At 46.6% G+C, this 26,013-nt stretch overlaps 1 protein-coding gene across 5 annotated transcripts in view; it reads right to left on the bottom strand.

The window, feature by feature from the left end:
* The window catches only part of DAAM2 (dishevelled associated activator of morphogenesis 2), a 319,828-nt gene that overhangs the window by 213,381 nt on the left and 80,434 nt on the right, over positions 1-26,013 (bottom strand). For all 5 annotated transcript variants that reach the window (XM_088445364.1, XM_088445368.1, XM_088445366.1 and 2 more), the window contains exon 2: positions 21,807-22,009. In XM_088445364.1, the coding sequence (XP_088301490.1) occupies positions 21,807-21,980 (174 nt within the window). In that variant the 5' untranslated portion in view covers positions 21,981-22,009. The remainder of the gene's footprint in view (positions 1-21,806; positions 22,010-26,013) is intronic.

Below are 26,013 nucleotides of genomic sequence, written 5' to 3'. Positions count from 1 at the left end.
CCATGTTTTAATAAAACAGTGCCCCCTTGGGGCAATGTAATCATGTACACTTACAGAACCCTGCAATCAGTGAATAACCTCTAAACAAGCTACAGTATATATCAGACATGGGAGAAGTCAACAATCATATATATATTTCTTTATATCGTCCACTGAGTGACGACATTAATTCATTCTTCTTACATGTCCCCATGGAAAAGCAGAGACAGAGAGCCCCTAATCCACCCAAGGTAAGCATGAACTGGCAGAGGTCCCCCATTCCTGGGTTCACCGGCCCAATGCTTTTAAAGCATAAATTTGTCATCACATTGCTGAGAAAGTTAATAAAGCGGTAATCCACTTCTCAGATCGTGGGCAGCGAGAGAACGGGAACGCTGAGCCTTGGACAACCTTCAACTTACTGTGCGGCACGATCTTAAGACAACATTAATGCAGCCTTTATCCCAAGGTCCCTTGTCTATGGCGCTGCTTACACAGAGTCAGCCAGCTCCTCTGAGAACGGAGCCAAATCCTAGGAAAATGGACAAAGGAACCAAATGTAGAACGCAGATAGTGTGTCAGCAGTTTTAGTTGTAAAAAAATCCATCTGTAGAACAAGTGCGTTGTTGTATTATACTTACACATGTGGCATCACTAGACCTCATTATGTCACACGAGACCCCTTCCGGTGACACTAGACCTCATTCTGTCACCCGAGACCCCATCCTGTGACACTGGACCGCTGGCAAAACACTCAAATACCCCCTAGACACGTCAACCAAAGAGGATACACACCGGCCACCTCAATGAACGGCAGTGACTCTCTAATAAAAGGTATTTATTACCTAGAACTATGATATTAAAGAGCTACTGAGATTGAGTCAGTCATTGTTAACTACAATACCCCAATCCCATTTCACATAAATGATTCCATGACAAGAGAGCACCTACTATATTATATTTTGCCCAGTCATGTCCATGTGTATGTATCAACAAAGTGGGAAAAGCTAAAACGAAATTCCATTAAAGAGGACTAGAACAATCACAGCACAAAATACTACAGAGACAACTGCATAATAGACACAGCACCAAAGTGCACTTGTAAAAGGTTCATATAAGAACAACTAAATCAATTTCTAGAAGAATTAAGCAAAAAAAAAAAAGTATCTACTTCCATTTAATTTACAACCAATATACCCTTAGTATTAAGATTTTTGAACACCAATATACCCTTAGTATTAAGATTTTTGAACATGCAAACTTGTCATGGACCGTTTGCCTTCGTCATTGAAGACCATACCCATTTCCATGAAGTTTACACATATATGAAGAGAATATATTCACCAGCTTCAATATCAGCATATAGTGACCAAATGCAATATGAACAGCTGGAATATATCCATTATCAGCGTACAGTGACCAGAATATAGCAACTAACTGCAATATATCCAACATCAGTGTACAGTGACCAAAATATAGCAACTTACTGCAGTATATCCAACATCAGTGTACAGTGACCAGCATATAGCAACTAACTGCAATATATCCAACATCAGTGTACAGTGACCAGAATATAGCAACAAACTGTAATATATCCAACATCAGTGTAGAGGGACCAGCATATAGCAACTAACTGCAATATATCCAACATCAGTGTACAGTGACCAGCACAGAGTGTCCAGATTCAATATCTCCAATATCAGAATACAGTAACCTGTGTATAGGGAACAGTTCCACTATCTCCAATATCAGCATATAGTGACCAGCATATAGCGAACAGAACCAGGGTTAAATGTAATAGGTTGAGAGTTTAGAAAATGTCAGAGTTTAGCAATCAGCACTGTGACCAGATCCAATATCAGCATATGTGTCCTGCATATGGAAACCAGATTTAAATATCTCCAATATTTTTATATAGTGGCCAGCATATAGCAATAGCATATCTGCTAGGCTGTTTTAGCTAGTCGCCGCGCACTGCCAGATTTCAAAAGGGCAGAATGTGCCCTGCTCTTTTGGCGCACCCCGCTAAAACATGCCAGGTGTCGTCCCCAACAGTGGGCCTCAAGAGTCCCGCGGGTGGGAAAAAATTGTGGTGCAGCGCTCAGTTCCGGTGAATAGATGCTGCACCTATTCACAGAGAGGGGAGGAGCTTGGGGGCAGCCCAGCATGTCCGTAAGTGCTTGGCTCACCACCAAGAGTGATGAAAAGGGGGTGCGTGTGGAAGACATGCCCCCTTTTCTTGTGGCCTCAACCCCTCGGGGCCATAGCGACTGCCCAATGTGCGCCGATATTTTCACAGATCGAGCGATTGTTTGCTAATGCGCATGTGCGAACGTCGCACTGCGTACGAGCAGCGATTGCACTGCATTTATGTTCATACAGAGGAACCATTCGCAGAGGGAGTGACAGGTAGTCAGAATTTGGGGTGGTAACGGAGGGGTGTTAGAAAAACCTAGGTGTATCAGACCATTTAAACGCCATTTCATGGGTGTGCACAAATAAGCCATTGCGTTCTTCTACGCAGCATGAGACCCCTCTGTGAGTCAGGAGAGCTGCAGTGTTTGCGGCTGGTGAGACTTGCTGTACATGCTGCGTGGCTGCCCTGTGTGTGTCGATGTTACCGATGTTTGCGCTGTTGTATGCTGTCGGACGGATATGAGAAGGCAGCAGTGGGCGTCCCTATGCTCGGCTGTGCTTTGGGAGGCATTAGCATATTTTAGCAACTGCGATCCGTGAGAGAATGCAGTTGCTATATCATTAACGTCCGTCTCTGAATCACGCCCATAGTCCAATATATCCAATATCATCATATAGCGCTCAGCATATAGTGACCTGTATATAACAGCCAGCTCCATTATCGGCATATAGTGACCAGCATATAGTGACAAATCCAACAACAACATGTAGTGACCTGTATATAACAGCCAGCTCCATTATCTCCAATACCGGCATATAGTGACCAGCATATAGTGACAAATACAACAACAACATATAGTGACCTGTATATAACAGCCAGCTCCATTATCTCCAATATCGGCATATAGTGAACAGCATATAGCAGCCATCTCCAATATTAGCTTATAGAAACCAGATCCAATATCAGCATATAATGACCAGCAACCAGCTCTAATACATGCACCATAAAGTGGGAATTCAATTGCTGTTTGGGTGCCAGTCGGAGCTATTCAATTGTTACTTTGATCGGGCATGAGTGTCACGGGCACCCTGATTTCTGCTCGCACCCTCCTGAGGAAGAGAGAAGAAATCAGCGAAAAGTCTGCTTTTTGGGCACCCAGATGGACATTACGCAGCTAATGGGCACAACCAATGAAATTAGTAATGGGCGCCCACGGCACTCGCACCTGTTGTTGGCTAAACAACTGAATACAGTAGCTCCACCGCAAAAAAGGGTGGGAATTCAATTGTTTTTTTGGGAGCATCTTAAGCAATGGGCGTCTATCGGAGCAATTCAATTGTTGCTCCGATCAGACACCCATTAGCATCGGCAGTCACATTTTTTCTCGCAACCTCCAGAGATGTGAAAAAAAATGTGTAAAAAGACCTTAGTTTAGACGCCCAAACGGTAGTTTAGATGCCCAAACCAGGACATCAGACGCCTAAAACAGGATTTTAGACGGGATTAGCCACTTTTCACGTCTAAACCATACTAATGGGCGTCTGATTGGAGCAACAATTGAATTGCTCCAATAGACACCCATTAGTTAGACGCCCAGTGCTAAGAATTGAACTCACCCCATAGTGTCCAGCATATAGTGACCAAATCCAATATCTCCAATATCATGAGAGGAATGGGTTTGAAGTCCGGGCGGCTGAATATCCCAAAGTTCATATCCTGACCAGCAGCCTGGTTAATCCTAACCTCCCTTGTCGGGATTCTGACATCAGTATTGAGACTGGCGGCAAAACTACATCCCTTTACATGATACGGTGATCAGCATATAGTGAACATATCTAATATCAACATATAGCAACCAGCTCCAATATCTCCAATATCAGCATATACTGATCAGCATATAGTCCAGATCCGATATAAGCAACAACAGCCAGCTCCAATTTCTACAGTATCAGTCTATAGTGACCAATATCAGCATATAATGATCAGCATACAGCAACCAGCTCCAATATCTCTAGTATCAGTATATAGTGACCAACTCCAATATACCTAATATCAGCATATACCGATCAGCATATAGTCCAGATACAGATATAAGCAACAACAGCCAGCTCCAATTTCTACAGTATCAGTCTATAGTGACCAATATCAGCATATAATGATCAGCATACAGCAACCAGCTCCAATATCTCCAGTATCAGTATACAATGACCAACTCCAATATCCCTAATATCAGCATATAATGATCAGCATGCAGCAACCAGCTCCAATATCTCTAGTATCAGTATATAATCACAGACTCCAATATCCCTAATATCAGCATATACTAATCAGCATACAGCAACCAGCTCCAATATCTCTAGTATCAGTATATAGTGACCAACTCCAATATACCTAATATCAGCATATACCGATCAGCATATAGTCCAGATACAGATATAAGCAACAACAGCCAGCTCCAATTTCTACAGTATCAGTCTATAGTGACCAATATCAGCATATAATGATCAGCATACAGCAACCAGCTCCAATATCTCCAGTATCAGTATACAGTGACCAACTCCAATATCCCTAATATCAGCATATAATGATCAGCATGCAGCAACCAGCTCCAATATCTCTAGTATCAGTATATAATCACAGACTCCAATATCCCTCATATCAGCATATAGTGATCAGCATACAGCAACCAGCTCCAATATCTCTAGTATCATTATACAGTGACCAACTTCAATATCCCTCATATCACCATATAGTGATCAGCATATAGCAACCAGCTCCAATATCTCTAGTATCAGTATATAGTGACCAACTCCAATATACCTAATATCACCATATAGTGATCAGCATACAGCAGCCAGCTCCAATATCTCTAGTATCAGTATATAAGCACCGACCCCAATATCCCTCATATCAGCATATACTAATCAGCATACAGCAACCAGCTCCAATATCTCGTTCATATGCGTATAGTGATCAGCATACAGCAACCAGCTCCAATATCTCCATTATCAGCATATAGTGAACAATATCCCTAATATCAGCATATACTGATTATTAGCATACAGCAACCAGCTCCAATATCTCGTTTATATGCATATAGTAATCAGCATACAGCAACCAGCTCCAATATCTCGTTTATATGCATATAGTAATCAGCATACAGCAACCAGCTCCAATATCTCGTTTATATGCATATAGTAATCAGCATACAGCGACCAACTCCAATAGGTATCAGCATATAGTAATCAGCATACAGCAACCAGCTCCAATAGGTATCAGCATATATTGATGATCACAATACAGCAACCAGCTCCAATCTCTACAGCAGTGATTCCCAACCTCGGTCCTCAAGGCACACTAACAGTCCTGGTTTTAGTGATATCCATGCTTGTGCACAGATGGTTAAATCAAAATAACTGAGGGACTGATTAAATCACCTGTGCTCAAGTATGGCTATCCTTAAAATCTGGACTGTTAGTGTGCCTTGAGGACCGTGGTTGGGAATCCCTGCTCTACAGTATCAGTTTATAGTGGCCAATATACCTAATATCAGCATATAGTGATCATCATACAGCAGCTAGCTCCAATCTCTACGGTAACAGTCTATAGTGGCCAGTATCTCTAGTATCAGTATATAGTGATCAGTATACAGCAGCCAGCTCCAATATCTCCATCATCAGCATATAGTGACCAATATCCCTAATATCAGCATATAGTGATCAGCATACAGCAGCCAGCTCCAATATCAGCATATAGGCACCAGCATATACCATATCCAATATCAGCTCTATTTTCTCCCAGGTTAGTTCCAACACAGAAGCCCTGTCCTCTTCTTGAAGTAAGAACAGCGAGAGCCTCTCATAGAGCAGGGTGAGGCAGCCGATTAAGGACGGTTATCCATTGGCATTAAGAAAACGCCAGTGACAATGTGTCAAACGTGATCACTTACTGTATACCTGCGATACTCGTGGCCGCTCAAAAAAGGCTGGCAGAGTGTACCCTGGCAACTCTAAATCTATAGCAGCCCGGGACTCATCTGACGAATGACCCAATTACTGAATGCACTATCTATTTTTTATATTCATTTATTCAACACCACCCAATACCACATTGTTGGTTTCTCTTTAAAGGCTTGTACACAGCTGACTAAGGGCCTGATTCAGAGCCGCTCGTAAGCGGCCGCTAGTTCGTTCCGAGCGATGTTCGCACATCTGCGCATGCGTATGGGTTGTAATGCGCATGCGCCAACCAGTCAGTGCGGTCGGAAATCGTGTGCTCGCAAAATAGCGAATGCCTGCTAATTTGAGTGACAGGATGAGGCATATGTGGGTGGTAACAGGGTAAGGTGCTTGAAAACGGGGAGTGGAGATCCGAACGCAGGCGTGCCAAACGGTCAAAACAAGCGTTTTAAAGGTGTGCATAATTAACAAAGCAGCGTCATCGACCACGTCACTTGGTTGTCTTTTAGTCTGAACTGCTCGCATGATTGCGGTAGAAAAATGCTACCACAAGAATAGCGAGCAGTTCATACGCCGGTCGATGTACTCGATTAATAAATAGCGGAGATGACGTATGATGCGAGCGGCCAGGGGGCGTTTTTTCAAAATAGCGAGCGCATGTTTAGTTTGCTCGTTCAGACGTAGAGGCGTCAACAGACCGCAATGAGCGAGCGCTTAATTTAAATATCCGGCCCCTTTTTCAGAATGACCGTCCGCAAATAGCGTCCGGCTCTGAATCAGGCCCCTAGTGTGTGCAGGGTAAATCAGTCATAAAACAGGAAATACCCACCAAGACGTATGCCGTCAAAACATGGGTCGTGCTGTCATCTTTGAAACCACAAATAAATAAAAACAACTTAAAATATTAAACTACCAGTCAGCTCGGTGAACACGTGGATAACTGGATTTTCTAGCAACAGTTAAAAAAAAACTTGTTACTCTTAGAAAAAGCTATTAAGAATATTAGAACGCAGTGCTAAACAGCTTCACGCTCAGGATGAAAATATGCAGAGAAGTAACTTATTCCGGCCAAAAATAAAACCACAGAAGTTCACATCAGCAATCTCTTTAATTGAGATCTCTGCATATTTTCCAAGTTGCAAGTTCCTAAATAAATTCTACTCATCTGTTTATTTGGGAAATAGTGTCGCTTGGCAACAAGGCCGGGGTGGAGAGTGCTATATCCTGTCCCAAAATTCCAGCCATGGCTGCGGCCTTTTCAAGAAGGAATTCACTGTGCTCCGCGCGGATTAATCCCAGTATGCGGTCACTGTGCTGTTACAGCAGAGCGGAGGCGCTGGAGAATGGAATTTGGGCGCTTCTTTATAAACCGGGCCGACATGAGAAACTCATTACGAATTAGACACTGATACACGGATATGTTCATGCAGGGTACTAAAGCCAAACATGACGTGCTGTCCTCTGAATGTAATCAAGGACCAGGTCCAATTGTGTGACACTTGGAAATGTTCCAGGTTCAGATCTCCCAGATTAACCGAATGGTTCTGGACACGTCTGGAGTTTAAATCGACTATGTATACAACATTTGCGGGGCAGGGGCGGCCGACGTTCCAGGAAACGGGGGCATGTCTCCCCTGTTTCCTGGGAGTGGCAAGGCCAGGATCTGAGCACACGGGCACAGATTCCTGGCCTGGCAAGCATAAGCTGAGGCTTACTCAGCTGGCCGGTGCCGTCCACCATAGCGGCCATCGCCTGCGACCTCGGTCACAGTGCTGGGATCGCAAATGCAACAGGGGGTGTCAGACAACTGCACCTGCATTTGCATATTAGCAAGAACGGAATTGCAAAGCTGCTTGTGTCCTATGCTGAATTACCCCCATTATGTCAACATTATGAACATGTTGGCATTCTCATGTCGCCATTCAGAACATTGTCAAAATAAACCAAACCCATCTGCGACAGCCAGCAGGTAAGTGCTACACAGAAGCAAGTCTAGATTTACAATCTATTGTCCCGTTTTTCGTTCATTACCGTTATGATCACTTTGCATTACACTGTAGTTGCCATCTGCCCCTGATTACCAGAGACAGTTCCAGCCTGTAAAGTTTTGCCATAGGGTACTTGCTGCATTCCAAGACAGAATGTGCCTTTAAGACGCCCGCTGTGCGCTGGTTGTGCTCCAGACCTCGCCTTTCCTCTGTGGCGTCTCCTGGGATTATTTAGTGTCAGTCCTGGAACTGAATGGGAAGCAAGGTGTGAGAAAGGTTAAGAGGAAACTGCTCTGTGAGCTCGCAGTACCTTTCCTGCTTTCCAGCCACTCCAAGGCGCTGCTACACCGTACAACAGGCGTCTGTAATGAGACTTTGCTCTTTTTTTTTTTCTTGCTAAAGCAATTTACAGCCCAGATCTTGCCAAAGTACACAGGCGTCCACCACACTGATGACTTCCTGCTACGCGCTGTGCCCGGCCAAGAACAGAACACAAGTGAATCACCATGCATACCCCCAAAACATCAGTTTTATTCCAAGCCGGGCTGATGCGGCATGCTGGGACTTGTAGTTTATCAACTGGAGAATACGGCCTGGGACGACGGAACAGGCTGCTCTGAACTTAGCGGCCTCACTGTAATCTGCAACTTCAATTTAAAAGAGGACTTTAAAAAAAATAGTTTTTTACAACATTGCTCCACATGGACAAAAATTGGGGAGCCAGTCTGGCCTTTTATAGAAGAGGAGAATCCACTGAGATGTATCAAAATAGTAATTTAATACAGGAGCATAGCACAGAGGGCCTTATTCAGCCGCGGAGCGCACTAGCTATCACAGCTAACATGGTAGCAGCTGCGACAGCTATAATATGGTGACGCTGCAGGAGGCGTCATGCCCCCTGCATGCATTACTGACCCGATTTGCGTTCTAGAAGGCGACATCTGATCATCTGCGATCCCATCGGCCGGCTAAGGAACCCATGGGGTCACACAAGCCGGCCGCCGCAGATGCTGAAAAGAGGCCAGGAAAACTCTATCAGCCGATGGAGCTCCTGGCTTCATCACTCCCCCACAATGGAGGCGACACATTTTGGGAAACGGAAGCCGTCACCGCCCCCTCCATGCCCCAAAACGGTAGCAGACTGTCAATCACTGACAGTCTGCTTGCATACTGCGAGCGATATCGCAGACCCGTACTGAGCATGCGCAGATTCCCGAACATCGCAGCTGGATCAGGTCCAGAGTACACTGCAGACAGACACGTTGGACTTCAGTTATTCTGGGCATTGGTGGATCCAGTGGGCAATCGCTGCCTGTAACGCTACTCCCTGCACTTAGCAGAGGAACACATTCTTATCTTGGCTTCTGATATCCATTTCACTGCAAGGAAAGCAGATTTCATCGTACCCATAGGTTTCCCCTTTATTTATAAAGCCATAATATATTACACAGCCCTTTACATAATTTTTATTCATCCACATCAGTCCCTTCCCCAAGGGAGCTTACAATCTAATTCCTTACCATCGTCACACATTAAGCTAAAGCAGGAAGATATCACTAGTGATGTCAGTGGGGCCGGATTCTGACGGTAGGCATTCCCTTGGGAACGCCTCCGTCTGGCAGGCACGCCCCCGGCACGCCCACCGAAGGGGGCGTGCTGTCAATCAACATCGACAGCACGCCCCCTTTGATCAGACACTACAAGCAATAAAGTCCTTTGCTCGTCGCGTCTCGCGCATGTGCACGAAGGAGCTCTCTCCGTCGTGCGTATGCGCAGTGCACACCATTGACCCACTTGCGAGCGGACAGCCGCTCGCGAGTGGGTCTGAATCAGGCCCTTAGTCTTTCAATCAGTGCGTGGTGCTCGGGGCTCCCCCTGTTTATAATGCTGTGATGTCTATATTAGATCACTCAGAAGCAGAGTTGGATTAATACACCACAGCCACTTGGCTTGGGCCACAGGTCTCTCCATACATCTGGCTGACGAAGAGGGTAAGAAAACACAATATCACCACGCGCCTCCCCTGGTTTTCCAGCAGTCGGTGCGGACTCTCCCGCACTGGGGATTTCAGTACAAAGGGCCCGTTTTGACTGGCACCCAATGAAAATATTTGCCAGTACCTTGTCTGAGATCTGCGAACGCTGAACTCCAGATTAATGAACCTTTAATACGGAGAGAAATCAGCGCTGCATTCATTTTTGTGTTATTTTAATAATTAGGCCGTGTGTTTCAGAGTGTCAGACTTAGCAGAAAGGCCCAAGTAAGCAAGGAGAACATTAAAAGAAAATAACCGACCATGTGGCCGGATTTCTGCACTAATGAAATTAACCCCTTGTTATACAGCCTCGCTATGTTTAAGAGCCGACCTCAAGACAGTGTTAGGATAAAAAAAAATAAAATTAAATGCTGCCAAAATTAACAGTTTATTTTGTAAAACATCACTCACCTCTGCAGACGTCATCATGCTTGTGATGGGCATCGGATAAGAGAGAGGGGATGTGGCAGGCCTTCCTTCCCACACACCAAGCACATATACGGAGCACAGGAAAAGTTGTAAAAGGGAGCTGTGTATTACCTAGGTTCTTGGCTTCTGTCTTGTGGACAGAAGCTAACTGGCAACATTGATTGTCAGAGCACCTGTGAGAGGCTGATATAAGGTGTATCAGTTGCTAGTCTCAGTCTCTCACTAACTAGGGAACAGGTCAGAGGCCTGTCGAGAGACACTTTAATTACTATCTGTAAGGACTGGGAATATATACGATTGAACGGCGGTCGGGATGTCGGCGGTGAGAAGACAGACAGTGGCATCCCAATGTTCAGGATCCCGACAGGGGCCAGTAAGCAGCCTAACCCTCCCCTGCCCCCCCTATCCCTAACTGGTGTTGCCTAACCCTAACCTTCCGCCCGGAGGTGATTAAACCTAATGCCCCCCTTCCCGTAGCCTAACCCTCCCTGGTCGGAGCCTAACCCTAACCCACCCCAGGAGGTCCCTAAACCAGGAAGACTGCTGCCCCTGGACCTCAGTGGCAGCTGGAGGATTCACTAGACCCCATTGCAGACAACCTGGAAGTTCATTTGGGAAGGAGTTTAAAAGATTAGTGGCCTGACTCAGAGCTGGACGCCAATGCCGGTGCGACTGCGACTTTTTATGCTAATGCCACGGCCGATGGAATTCGTACAGAGATGCCCCCAGCTGCAGCGCTAATCCGCCTCTTTGGGTGAAAAGTTGCACCATAGAACATTGCACCAGCCCTATGGAGGCCCAGAATGTCCGTCTGAACATGGTCCAAAATCGCACTCCGATGCATGCGCAGACACATTGTCACTGCGTCCACCTCTAAATCAGGTCCTAACTGCCGCAGCCCAGACTTAAAAGAGCCAGAGCCACCTCCTCACCCGTACAGTTTGTGGACAGATTGGAGGACCCTCCCACCCCTTATGAATTACGCAGAGAGGTGGAAATTCACAAGCGCGAGCATCACATCTGTGAGCGTCACAGCCATCGACTTAGTTCCGACGGACATTGTGGGCAGCAATAGGGCTGCTCAGAAGTTTGATAGTGCAACCGATAGTGCGTCTTTGTACAGAAGCGGCGGATTAGAGACACAGCCGGTGAACAGCTCTGTACAAATTATAGCGGATGCGACATTAGCAGAAATTCTCAGTACCGCTGCATACAAAGACGCAAACGCGACGGGATTAGCACCACCAGGCCCAATGTTACATTTGGCCCCAGGATAACCTCTGCTCAGATAAACTTTTCCTTACAAAGCCGCCATCTTTATTCTAATTAACATCCGCGTTCTCGTGCCTAACACATAAGGATTTAATGATGCCATAATTCAAATTCATGCTTGTTACTATGTCTAGACGCCGTGTAGCTGAAACAGTATAAAATATTAATAAATGTAATTATATGTATGGATTTATTCATATAAAAATGTGTATACACAGCAGCCGTCTAAAGTACTCAGCTTGAAAATAGTGGATAACAATTCCCAGCTGTTATGCACAGGCCGGATTGTGCGGCTTCTGGTGGAGACCTCACTGCTGTATACGCTGAGCAGTATGTTGGGGAAATATTGGCTCCAAAGACCGTGAAGAGGACAATGGGCACTTTTGAAATATGGCATTAGCTACAAATTGGGTAAAAAGGAGAAGCAACGTGGATCATAAACTCACTTTATTCAGGCCCAATCCAGCTTAATTTTAACGTGCAAATCAGGGTTCAAAGTCAAATAATTATATATTTATTTACACATAACCTGTAATTCTGTAAAACAGCCTTTATAGCAAGTAAAGTAGATACACAAATCTGTCTGTGCAAAGTTCTGCTCACAGCGGAACAGTCAGAAATCCAGGAGGAACATTTACTTGAAATGAAATATAAATAAAGCGTAAATCTGGCAAAGTTGCCGCGTCGGATGACCGGGGAGTTTAGCGCTTGCAGGAAACATTCGGATATTTGCCAAGGGCTTCTTCTAGATGGAAATGCTATGTGACAGCAGCGTATAAATCTATTACTCAGTCAACAGAACGCAGCCGGGCGCAGATAATGAATCCCAAAGCTCGGCGGCTGGGCTCTCCTGAACACAACACATCAGGATTCCAGAGACCTGTTATTAGGAAAAATCTCTCTTTGTATCCAGTATCCTACACTTGCAATGCATCCAGTAACAGGAATAGTAACGGGTGGAACGCCGTCTAGGAATGTCGCTTTGTCTTGTTTACAGTGCACCTGTCAGGTTCTCACAGCGAGGGCTGCGAGCTTGTGCGGCTAGCCAATAAGTAGCCTATCGAATCATCAACAATTAATGACATCACTGAGCTTTTGACGCTGTTTGGGCTCTTCGTCCCACTTCAGACAACTTCAGAACATTAGAAGGGAAATCACACATTTATCTATTTACATTCCAAAACCGATATCACGATGCTTCTTCATTAAGGTTATCACCATCTTTCGTACTCAGGGTCTCATTCAGACCCGCTCGTAAGCGCCGATGCGCTCGCAAGCGGGTCGATGTAGAGGTCCTGCGCACGCGCAGCGGCCGCACTGCACGTGCGCAAGCCCCGGAGCGAGAGACAAATTCTCTTGCTCTGGGGCTTACTACAAAAGGGGCGGCTATTGACGGTGATCGACAGCTCGCACCGTTCTGTAGGCGGGGCGGGTGGCTTGCCAAACAGAGGCGTTCCAGACAGAATGCCTGCCGTTTGGGGGCGGCCCTACTGACATCACTCGTGATGTCAGTGGTGAGCTTCCAACTCTAATAGAGCCGAAAGCTTCCTGGGGCTTGCGGCAGACTAGACCCTACCACAAGGGTCTCGTCGCAAGCCCCGACGGACGCGATGGTCTTGACCATCGCGACCATCAACCTGGCCGCTTGCTAAAGGAGGCCGGCTTAGAAAATAATTTTGCAAGCACCTCTGAATGAGGTCCTCATATTCTATGTGTTGTGGGCAATGTAAACACACCTCCAGGGGCCTATTTAGGAGGCAGTGATAACCCCTTGCTCAGACGTTTTATCTACTGAAAGGGGTTATCACAGCTTCATCCAATTTAAGAAAAGGTAAACAGCAGAGAAATCACAGACATGTAGTTATGGGAGTAAAACCCAGTTCTCCGGTGAAAATGTGCGTAATCGCCAGAGACAGATGTACTTTTAAATTGTAAGAGGATCTGGAAGCCCAAATCCAGCCTCTGTAGATGCAGTAATACTGTCTCAATACTATATGCCATGAAGCGCGATATGCTTGGTGTGAAAGAGCCGCCAGAACCCTTGCAACTCTGCTAGTGCCAGGCGTTCCGAAGGACGCACCGGCAGACTGTGCTGATTAATGTGATATGTGACACTTGTATATCTGTGTGCATCGGAGTCTGTATATGAAGCACAGCGGCACTTGGAATGATAAAAGCTGCGGCCGCTACATTGTAGCACTACGTATACAGATTCAAGGACTCAGCCGCACAGAGGGCCTGATTCAGACACCATCGCGACCATCTTCCTGGCCGCTCGCTATAGCTGTCAGAGCGTCCGGCTCTGAATCAGGCCCAGAGATATATACAAATGTCACATATCAACTTAATCAGCACAGTCTGCTGGTGCGTTATATTTGCAGCGCATTGCGACTTAGACACATTTTCATAAAAATAAGACACAAAAAATCCCCACCCAGCGCCATTAGCACAGTCTCATGGGTCCTGGCGCCCCGAGAGGGGCTTTGTAGAGCGACTGCAGCAAAGATGTATAAGGACACATCTGAATTTGTGGTGGGCATCCACAACGCTTTATAGTTTAGACGAATACTCATTCCTTATTTGATGGTTTGGTGCCACCAGTGAAATCTTCTCTCCTTGGCAGTGTCTATATAATAAGTTAATAGATCATAGTTTCCCATCTTAACATAAAGAGTCCTCTCCAAAAAACGAGGGTGGGCTTAGGAGACAGACAAGTAATTGTTCCAGTCTCGGATGCTGAGAGAGGAATCCTACGAGTGATTGTTATGGTTTGGCGTTCTCCTCAGCCCAACTTCTCCACTCATCCGTCACTCACTGAGTAATGAGGCTGTACGAGGGCTGGAGCTGGTACTGGTGGTGGCCTGGTGTAGACAGCAGTGCCCAGTTAGAGTGCACAGTATATTATCTGGCGTACAGTAAGTGATATGCAGTGCAGACTATAAATGTTCTCTGGGCTGAAAGTTGCTATTTCACGGAATTTTGAACTGTCAAGAAAATTGCACAAACCAAAATGAAAAGGATCTTAATAGTACAACTGCTTCCAAATGATGATGTGCGCTTAATTAATTGGGTATTATGCTGGCATGTTATGCTGGAGCTATCACTGTTGTTAGTTTGTGAGTGACACACATTTGTTAGGGGTGGGAACGAAGTACTAGCAGAATATATTCTACCTAAAAATAACCAGATGTATGTAATTGCCGGGACTATTATACAACCATCCAAAGGACCTGCATATTTACTATACCAGTTTAGCCCACCTCACCATACCAGGTTAGCCGGCCTCATCATACCAGGTTAGCCCGCCTCAGATGACCAGTTTAGCCTGCCTCAGCAAACCAACTTAGCCCGCCTCACCATAACAGCTTAGCCCGCCTCACCATTTTTTACGTGAGGAAAAGGGAGTGGGGATATCCTAAGCACTGGTAATGAACACTTTTTTTCAAAGATATGGTTACCATATCAGCTTAGCCCGCCTCACCATATCGGCTTAGCCCGCCTCACCATATCAGCTTAGCCCGTCTCACCATATCAGCTTAGCCCGCCTCACCATATCAGCTTAGCCCGTCTCATCATACTAGCAGAGCTCACCTCACCATACCAGCTTAGCCCGCCTCACCATATCAGTTTAGCTAACCTCATCATACCAGCTTAGCCCGCCTCACCATATAAGCTTAGCCCGCCTCATCATACTAGCAGAGCCCACCTCATCATACCAGCTTAGCCCGCCTCACCATATCAGCTTAGCCCGTCTCCCCATATCAGCTTAGCCCGCCTCACCGTACCAGCTTAGCTCGCCTCACCGTACCAGCTTAGCTCGCCTCACCGTACCAGCTTAGCCCGCCTCACCGTACCAGCTTAGCCCGCCTCCCTGTACCAGCCTAGCCCACATCATCATCGCATCAGAGCCCACCTCAACCTACCAGCAGAGCCCACCTCACCATAACAGCTTAGCCCACCTCTCCATACCACCAGATGCCATCTCATCATGCTAGCTTAGCCCACCTCATACCAACAGAGCCCACCTCAACCTACTGGCAGAGCCCATCTCATCATAAGCTTAGCCCACCTCATCACACCAGCTTAGCCCACCTCATCATAACAGCTTAGCCCATCTCACCATACCAGCTTAGCCCACCTCATCATACCAGCAGAGCCCAACTCTCCAAACCACCAGAGCCCACCTCATCATGCCAACTTAGCCCACCTCATCATACCAGCAAAGCCCTCCTCTCCATGCCACCTCATTATACCAGCTTAGCCCACCTCACCATACCAGCTTAGTCCGCCTCACCATACCAGCTTAGTCCGCCTCACTATACCAGCAGAGCCCACCTCAAAATACCGGCAGAGCCCACCTCATCATAATCTAAGCCCACCTCATCACACCAGCTTAGCCCACCTCATCATACCAGCTTAGCCCACCTCACCATACCAGATTAGCCCACCTCACCATACCAGCTTAGCCCACCTCATCATGCCAGCTTAGCCCATCTCATCATGCCAACAGAGCCCACTTCTTCATAACAGCAGAGCACCCTCATCATACTAGCTTAGCCTACCTCACCATACCAGCTTAGCCCACCTCATCATACAGCAGAGCTCACCTCTCCTTACCACCAGAGCCCACCTCATCATAACAGCTTAGCCCACCTCATCATACCAGCTTAGCCCACCTCACCATACCAGCTTAGCCCGCCTCACTGTATCAGCTTAGCCCGCCTCACCGTATCAGCTTAGCCCGCCTGCCAGTTTAGCCCGCCTCACCATACCAGCTTAGCCCGCCTCATCATACCAGCCTAGCCCACCTCCTCATACCATCAGAGCCCGCCTCAACCTACCAGCAGAGCCCACCTCACCATAATAGCTTAGCCCACCTCTCCATACCACTAGATGCCACATCATCATGCTAGCTTAGTCCATCTCATACTTTTATAATAGAGGGGAAGCGCCAGTGAACTACCTACCCCATATTCTGTGTAAAAGTTGCACTGCACAAGTGCAGCGAATGCTTTGCGATTATGCTCATACAGAGGAACTTCTCGCAAAGTGAGTGTTAGGTAGTCAGCGTTTAGAGGTGGTAATGGGAAGGTGATTAGAAAAACACAGGTGTGTCTGACCATTTCAACGCGGTTTCAAGGGCGTGCATAAATTAGCCATTGTGATCTCCTTCGCAGCATGAGAGCTCTCTGCATGTCAGGCGAGACGCAGTCTATGCGGCTGTTCAGACTGGACTTACATGCTGCGTGACTGCCCGATGCACGTCAATGTTACCGATGTTTACGCTGTTGCATGTCGTTGGACGGATAGGAGAAGGCAGCAGTGGGAGTCCCTATGCTCGGCTAAGCTTTGGAAGTCATTAGCATATTTTAGCAACTGTGATCCGTGAGAGAATACAGTTGTGTAGATCTTGGAATCAGACCCCTATTTCACTTATCGACATTCAGCAAGCACAATGACAAACCTGACATGCCGACATGGTAATATTCAGCAAGCACAATGACAAACCTGACATGCCGACATGGGAACTTTCAGAACTTTTAACATATGATGCTTTATAGTGGATTACTAACATGTTGAGTTCAACATACCGCTGTCCTCCTTATGCTTGTCAACATTCTGTATGCCGATTAGCCACACCCATCACATCCACACGCTTGCAAGTGGAGATGCGAGCGAGTTGCGCATGACCCTGCATCGTCCATATTTACACTCCATTCCGGAGCATGCGCCGTGCGGAAAGCTGCAAACTGGGTCCCCAACACCTGTGTGTTTCTTCCTGTGTAATTACAGCCGCATTTTAACAAATGACTCAACTCTCAATATACTCCTCCTCATCCTCCTTCTATCTATATCCTTGTACCAGGCAGTGGTGGGGGTGCCAGGTGTGGTTGGTATTTATTCCAGTGGGGCACAATGCCTTGGATACACCTTGACCCTTCATAAGCAGTGCTGCGGATAGGGTTTCCCCACCACTACACTAGTAATGCCTGGACCACCGTCAGTCTATCTCCACAGTAAGTGTTGTGTCAGATGCACACTAAGGCTGGGTACACACGCCGGTACACACTACAAGATTTGCAGAACGATTGCTCGTTCCATCCTTCATTAAACTATACATCGCCACATGTGATATCATGTGATTGGCCCTGCAGCCCGGCCAATCACACGTTATCGCATGCGACCCGCAGGAGCGCGCAATCGGGCATACACACTGCAAAATATGCTTAATTTGATGTTACGATTTGCCTCAAAACGTCAAGTCATCCAATTTATCGTGTAATGTGTACCCAGCCTTAAGCTACATACACACGTAAAGATTTTCTGTCCAACCATCCAACTAGTTGATTGGTTGGAATGAAAATCTGGTAAGGGATGAAAGCAAATGACAATCAGCAATTTGCTCCCAAACGCCGGAAAATAGACAAAAACTGTTGTTTGAACAAATTGTTTAACAAACTTGTCTGACGACCATTTTCATCTGTTTTCTGGCATATAGGAGCAAATTGCTGATCATCAGTTACTCCCATACATTACCAGATTTTCATTCCAACCAATCAACTAGTTGGATGGTTGGACAGAAAATCTTTATGTGTTTACCCAGCTTTAGAGACTGAATTTGAGTCAGACAGAAGACAAAATGCGGACGGATAACACGGTCATCTGCAAACTACATGTGCGCTTTATGCAGCCATCGCGGACTGAGCATGCACCGAGCCATTCATATGCACACGGAGACTGAAAAGAGCGCGTGGTCTGATCTATCCGACGACGGATAACTCTCTCCATGAAATGGGCCTTTTTGGGTGGCAACCATGGGATTATACGGCATGTCGGTCAACTTCTTGCACTCTTTTGGAGCATGCGGAGAGAGATGGGACGCCTGCTTCTGATGGATCTTTGGCACCTAGCATGGGATGGTTGTAAGCCCCTATACTAATGATGACGACAGTAGCTGGAAAACCCGGGGGCGTTGCACGCTTCTGCATGACGACAGATAATCAGCCTACAGTACTTGTGGGGATACTCACATAAGCAAAAGATAGTAAGCAGGCTGCCTGCTGCCGGATCAGCGGCTTCAGGTGTGCGTACGACTCAGAATGAAGTTCTTAGGGTGAAGTCGCACACGGAAATCTAAGTGGATTCGCACTTCTGGTCCTTGTGCTGCAGTTGGGGATTTAAAGCTGTGGCTGACACGCACTCCGCCGTACACAGCCAGCGCAGAGGGGATGTCGCTGCCACCATCTAATAACACCAGTACTGTTTATACTGCATGTCTGAGAGACACACAGCTAGCGCCAACACACAGTCATTAATCAGTGCTCACCGCAGCTCTCGGAGATGGGGGAACGCACAGCCATTAAATCCCAAGCAGCAGATTAATGGGATAATTAGGCCCAGCTGTGAGGTGAGTAAAAACACTGCACTGTGTTTATCAGCCATGTCTTCTCCAGTTAACACACCTAACCCAGTACTCTCCTTATCTGACCTATATTCCTGAAACCAAGCTTACTGTCATCCCTGCATCACCATATGTAATGCACTCAGCTGAGACCTAAGCTGGCAGGGGACACTGAGGCAGATGTCCCTCCATTGTGGAACATTTACTATCTACTTATACAGTAGCCAAATGAGAAAAGTCTTGATAGATAATCGGTCATGGGCTGGGCCCTCACTGCCCCCTTCGCCAATCTCTAATGTCTCTTTTATGTACCATTTGTTATACGGCCCAGCGATATCGAATTTTGTGACGTCTTATAATTATCTGTGGCTAATGCTCTTTCCAGCCACTAATGCATCTGTAAAGCACATTAAATATAGGATGAAAGGTTCAAAGAGGCTCATTCTCATCGCTGCATCTAAAATGTTAGAACATGGAATGATCTAAGCTACCAGTGCAATAGACTGAATTGGTAAAAGCCCAATACATGAAAAGCATTAAACATGCATTAAACATGCGTTACTATAATGTCTCTCCCGTCCATTAATTGTCATACGTTGTTAGCTATGAGCACTCAGCGCTGCCAGCATGGATAAGGTTGACAATCTGACATTACAACTGCTGGTACTGTGGGTGCACTACAACAAAACAGTGACCCCCCCACAGCATCTCACAGCGCTGAGTTACGGGGTTCTGCTCTACGCTAACAAATAGCTGATCTAGTCCATAAAGGCAAGAGAAAAAAAATAATGTAAGAAGCTAGAAAGAATGTTTTAAAAAAAAAAAAATCAGGTTATGTAAAGGTAAAAAATATTATTATATTCATTTAAAATGAACGCTGGCTGATTTTCCCGTTCTCTCAGGAAACTCAATTAAACGCCCTCCTTAGAAAGTGGTTTCCCGAAATCAGCCTCAGAGAAGGAATCCTCCCAGAAATGGACCCAAACTGATGAGCCCATACAGACTCAGGCAGAGCCGCAGAGTCGGTTTCAATGTCTCCTGGCGTCCGCCGTGAAGTCTTTGCCACACCAAAATATGCTGAAAATGTCCAATACTGTCTTCTACATGCATCAAATTTCAGCTTAACACTCAATACAAAACAGGCGTTGTCTGTATTACACAGGTTGTCTGCCCTAAAGAGATCTTCTTTAAATATTGATGTTTTAAAGAAGAATACACAGTACTCGTCCATGTTACTTATTAAATTGGAGATCAAAATGACAGGGACACATGGGACCCTTATATTCCATGTGATATAAAAACAGGAAAGTGCACAGATAGGGGTCTATTTAAAAAAACAAAGCAAAAAGGGGCACAAAAAAAAAATGCTGCTTTTAGCTTTGTAACTTTCACCGTATTTGTATATTTTTAAGTGCCCAGGCAGCCCTGGGGGTTAAGGGCTGTCCCGGCGAGGAGATTTCAAATATCTTTCGCACTTGTAAGTACAAGAAAGGTTCCCAATGCACTTTCAGTAGCAGCTGGTATTGGGGTGTCAGTCCCAAAATAGCAAAAGCACATAAACAACAAAAAAAAAAACCAGCGCTAGCATCTGTAATATTAAATTAAAAAATCAATTAAATAATAAAAAATGGACGGATAAGATCTAAAAAAATTACACATATATTTATTATAAAAAAAGAACAAATTAGTATTTAAAATTATTATATAAAAAACAACAATGAATCATTACAACACTGGTTCCTATCACAAGTAGTAATACATTGGGGACGGGATGTACTCCAGGTGCTTAGTACATTCTAGGAATGCGGTAAAACAACCGAAAACTGCATTTTCGGGAGTTTTACCGCATTTTTACCTTTAGTACATTCCGTCCTAGGACCTTGTTCCGTTAGTCTATTTAACCATTTTTGTTTATTAAATAGACCACATAGAGACGGAGGTAAAGACAGACCCCCGAGCACTACCAGATTAAGGCAGAGATTGTTAGTAAGTAATTGTGACTAGGGAGGGCGGTCTCTCTTTTGTTTACTTGCCGGGCATTGCCGGTGTTCCATCACTGCCGATAACGAGCACGCCGCGGTGCATGTGCGGCATCTCCGAACGTGTTCTCTGTCTATCCTACTTAAGAAGAGGATGTGCTATTTCAAAGACTGTGCCACATATACCGGAGACTGTGCCACACAGTGCAGGCACCACAAACCCCACTGCATCACCACCAATTATAGTAAATGGCCACTGCCACCATATAGAAGTATATATTCCATCTTCGTACACCACTTGCATTAACCCTGAAGCTCCAGGCTGGATTTGTCACTTACTACTGTACGTATACTTGCAGTAACCCTGTGTTACCCTGCGCCCTTTTATCTGCCGGATAATAAACCAATAAGCCTGTTTAGGATATCTGTGTGTAAACTTACCTCCATCGCATAGTACTAACACCTATAACATACTGTAGGTTCTGCCAATAACATAGGTTCTGCCAATGAATAATATACTGGATTAATGTATAATTCAGGGTAATGCTGTAAAGGGATGGTTAGCAGAGGAATGATAGATGTAGCTGTCGTTCTATACACATGGGTGAGAAAGAGATTCCACTTACCACCAGCTCAGAGAACCGGGCATTAAGCTCCTCCGGAGACGGTATGGGCCCTGCAAACTCCAGGAACTGGAGCGGATTATTGTCCTTGAGATTAATTTCGGGGTGTTCGCTGCTCCCAAAACAGCACAGGAACCCCAACGCATGACGACTCCTTTTCCGGGGAGCCATGGTCATCCTGTATGGCGCTATCTGCTGATCATGATCTGGAGAGACACAGAGAGGCACACTGAGCTTGATCGTTCTGTAACCCCCAACAGTAAAATAAAGGCAACCTGTCTTCTCTTCATATGGGATGCATTAAATGTTGTATCTATTCATACTCAGGGGTCTATTTACTAAGCAGTGATAAGAGGCTGAGTGAAAAGTGATAAGGTGCCAGCCAATCAGCTCCCAACTGTCATTTTTCAAACACAGCCTGTGAGATGACAGTTGGGAGCTGATTGGCTGGCACCTTATCACTTTTCACTCTGTCTCTTATCACTGCTTAGTACATAGACACCTCAGTTCTGTATTGTAATCTCTACCAGTATAGACCAGTCCATTTGCTGCCTGAGTCTCTACCTAACCAGTCAGCCGGGTCCTGTACTTGCTACCCCTGAGGGTCACTGTGGAACATCTCAGCACTACTGTAGAGCAATGAAGGAGGAGAGGGATCTAATGCCAGGGTAGTAATAATGGACAGCTATGATCCGTGGTCTGACGCTAATTATTCAACGCTCATAAATCATTACAGAAATCCTCCAGCAAAGATTCCCACTAATAATACATAAGGCTGTTCCGTGTAAATGGCCAGGGTCCCAGTAGATCGGTCTCTGCTATTTTTCTAACATGTAAACCCAAAACCCCATAAACACCAGGTACTTGAGCATCTGTGAAATAGCCATCTGAGTTCTAAATTCAGATTTAAAAAAACAAAACAGGAACCCTGTATCCCTATATTCACTATCATGTCTGATATGGGCACTAGAGACTGACGCTATATCCTGATGAATAATCCAATAGATCAATATTTCTTATGACACATGGGGCCATATTCAATTAGAAGTGAAAAGCCTTTTTCGCCTGTTTTTTTTTTTTTTTTAATTTAGCCTAAAAAATTTTAGTCAAATTCAATTCCAGGACAAGTTCGCCTAAGAGGAAACTCGATGCATTGAATTCTCCAAAAAAGATTCTCCAATCAATAGCAGGTGAAAAGAAGAAGTGCAAAATCTTTATTTTTGGGTACAAACGTGGGGAAACGACTCAGAACCCTTGGGACAGCCCCCCAAAAGACAAGTCTGCAAAAAAAAAGAACACCCCAAAAAAGACATTTCATTTTTGGGGTAAAAATTTAAAAAGTGGGTAGACAAGCATAAAAAATATGAGATATGGTAAGAACTTACCCTTGTTATCTCTATTTCTACGAAGTCCATAGGGTTCCACAGGATACCTTGGGGTATAGGTGTGACGTCAGTCGCAGGGCACCAAAGAGTTAAGCTTTCAGCCTCCAGGATGCACTAGGTCCCCCTCCTATACCCCGCCCCCGAGCCAAGGCACCTCAGTTAGTTACCAAGCCATAGGCCGGAGGAGGAGAAGGAAGAGAGAGAAGAAAGATCTGGACACATACAAGAATCACATTCTCACCAGAGGGAGACGGAAAACCGGTGACCAGAGCAAAGCCCATCTGCAGCACAGGTGCGACAGGGCGGGAGTCCTGTGGAACCCTATGGACTTCGTAGAAATAGAGATAACAAGGGTAAGTTCTTACCATATCTCATATTTTCTACTTCAGGGTCCATAGGGTATCCACAGGATACCTTGGGGATGTCCCAAAGCAGTATCCTTTAAGGGTGGGGACGCTCCTGTGCAGAAAGGAGAATCCGCCGCCCGAAGGAAGCATCCTGAGAGGCGAAGGTGTCAAACCTGTAATACCTCACGAAGGTATGGACAGAAGACCACGTAGCAGCCTTGCAGATCTGAACTGCCGAGGCACCACGTCGAGCTGCCCACGAAGGACCCACAGACCTAGTGGAATGAGCCTTCAGAGAAGGAGGGACCGGTAGGCCTTCATGAAGATAAGCTTCAGAAATAGCCATACGGATCCAGGCTGCCAAAGTTTGCTTTGAAGCAGGCCAACCCTTTTTACGGAAGCCAAAGAGGACAAACAAAGCGTCCGACTTCCTAAACGAAGAAGTGCGGTCAACATAAGTCCTTAAGGCCCGCACAACATCCAAAGAGGCCTCACCCACGGAAAGACCCGGTGAGTTAAAGGCCGGAACAACTATTTCCTCGTTAATATGAAACTGGGAAACAACTTTGGGAAGAAACTCGGGCCGAGTGCGGAGCACTGCCCTGTTCCCATAAAAAACCAAGAAAGGGGGTCTACAAGAAAGAGCCCCTAACTCAGAAACACGTCTGGCCGAAGCAATGGCCAGAAGGAAAACAGTCTTAGCTGTTAGCCATTTAAGATCCACTGAGCCCAGTGGTTCAAACGGCGGTCCTTGGAGAGCCCTCAGGACCACAGCCAAATCCCAAGGCGCCACAGGTGGAACAAAGGGCGGCTGAATGCGGAGAACACCCTGCATAAAGGTGCGCACATCCGGGATTGTAGCAATCCTACGGTGAAACCAGACAGATAGGGCCGAAACCTGTACCTTCAAAGAAGCAAGGCGAAGCCCATGATCTAGTCCCGCTTGCAGGAAGGCGAGAATCCGAGACAGACGAAACTCCCACGGTGCATAACCTCTCGGTCGACACCACTGGAAGAACGTATGCCACACGCGATGGTATATCCTCGCGGAAGACGGTTTCCGAGCTCGTAACATGGTCCGCACCACCGAGCTGGAAAACCCCCGGGACCTCAGCATGGCCGTCTCAACAGCCACGCCGTCAAAGACAGCCGAGTCAGGTCCGGGTGAAGGCAAGGACCCTGAGACAGAAGGTCCGGTCGTAGCGGCAACCGCAGAGGAATGTCCACGGACAGACCCTGAAGGTCTGAGAACCAGTGCCGTCTGGGCCACGCGGGAGCTATCAACAGGAGCGTCCCTCCTTCCTGTTTGAATTTCCGGATTACCCGTGGAAGAAGGGAGACCGGAGGGAACAGGTATGCGAACCGGAACGTCCACCGGACGGACAGAGCATCCACCAGAGACGCCCCTTCGTCTCTTGTGCGAGACCCGTACACCGGCAACTTGTTGTTGTGCCGGGACGCCATGAGGTCGATTTCTGGAAGACCCCACCTGTCCACCAGTAGTTGAAAAACGTCCGGGTGCAGGGACCATTCCCCCGGATGAACGTCCTGGCGACTTAGAAAGTCCGCCTCCCAATTGAGCACTCCCGGGATGAAGACCGCTGATATGGCCGGAAGATTGCGCTCCGCCCAAACCAGGATCCGAGAGACCTCTACGAGAGCCGCCCGACTGCGAGTTCCTCCTTGCCTGTTTATGTAGGCCACGGTGGTAGCGTTGTCCGACTGGACCTGCACCAGGCGACCCTGGAGAAACCGCTGTGCCTGCTGGAGAGCATTGAAGACCGCACGGAGTTCCAAGATATTTATTGGAAGCTCCGCTTCTGTCGGCGTCCACCTGCCCTGGAACAAGTGTGGACCCGAAACTGCTCCCCAGCCCCGAAGACTGGCGTCCGTTGTCAACAGGACCCAATTTGGAACCCAGAACGGACGTCCCTTGTTGAGGTGGGTCGTCTGTAACCACCACGTAAGGGACAGGCGAACCTCCTGGGTGAGCACAATCGTCTGGGACTTCAGAGACTGAGTCAGCCCGTTCCACTTGGACAGGATCAGGTGCTGCAGAGGTCTGGAGTGAAACTGGGCATATTCCACCATGTCGAACACCGACACCATGGAGCCCAGTAACCTCATCGCCGAGTGTAAGGACACCCGGCGGCTGTGCAGACAACTGCGCACCCTTGACTGTAAAGCAGAGATCTTGTCCTCCGTCACGAAGATCCTTTGCTGTCCCGAGTCAAATAAGGCTCCAAGATGCAGAATCCTCCGAGACGGGATTAGAGTGGACTTCTGCCAGTTGATTAGCCAGCCGTGCCGTTGCAGCAGTGCAATGGTCAGGTCCAAGTGGCGTAACAGGAGCTCTGGAGATCCTGCCACCAATAACAGGTCGTCCAAATACGGCAACATGCGGACTCCCTGCAGCCGCAGAGAAGCCGCCATGACCGCCATCACCTTGGTGAAAACACGTGGTGCTGTTGCCAGGCC

The sequence above is a fragment of the Taudactylus pleione genome, unplaced genomic scaffold (assembly GCF_031769625.1).
Source record: "Taudactylus pleione unplaced genomic scaffold, aTauple2 ptg000378l, whole genome shotgun sequence".
NCBI lineage: Eukaryota > Metazoa > Chordata > Amphibia > Anura > Myobatrachidae > Taudactylus > Taudactylus pleione.
The sequence above is the reverse complement of the archived record's forward strand: the minus strand, read 5'-3'. Positions and strand labels throughout refer to the sequence as shown.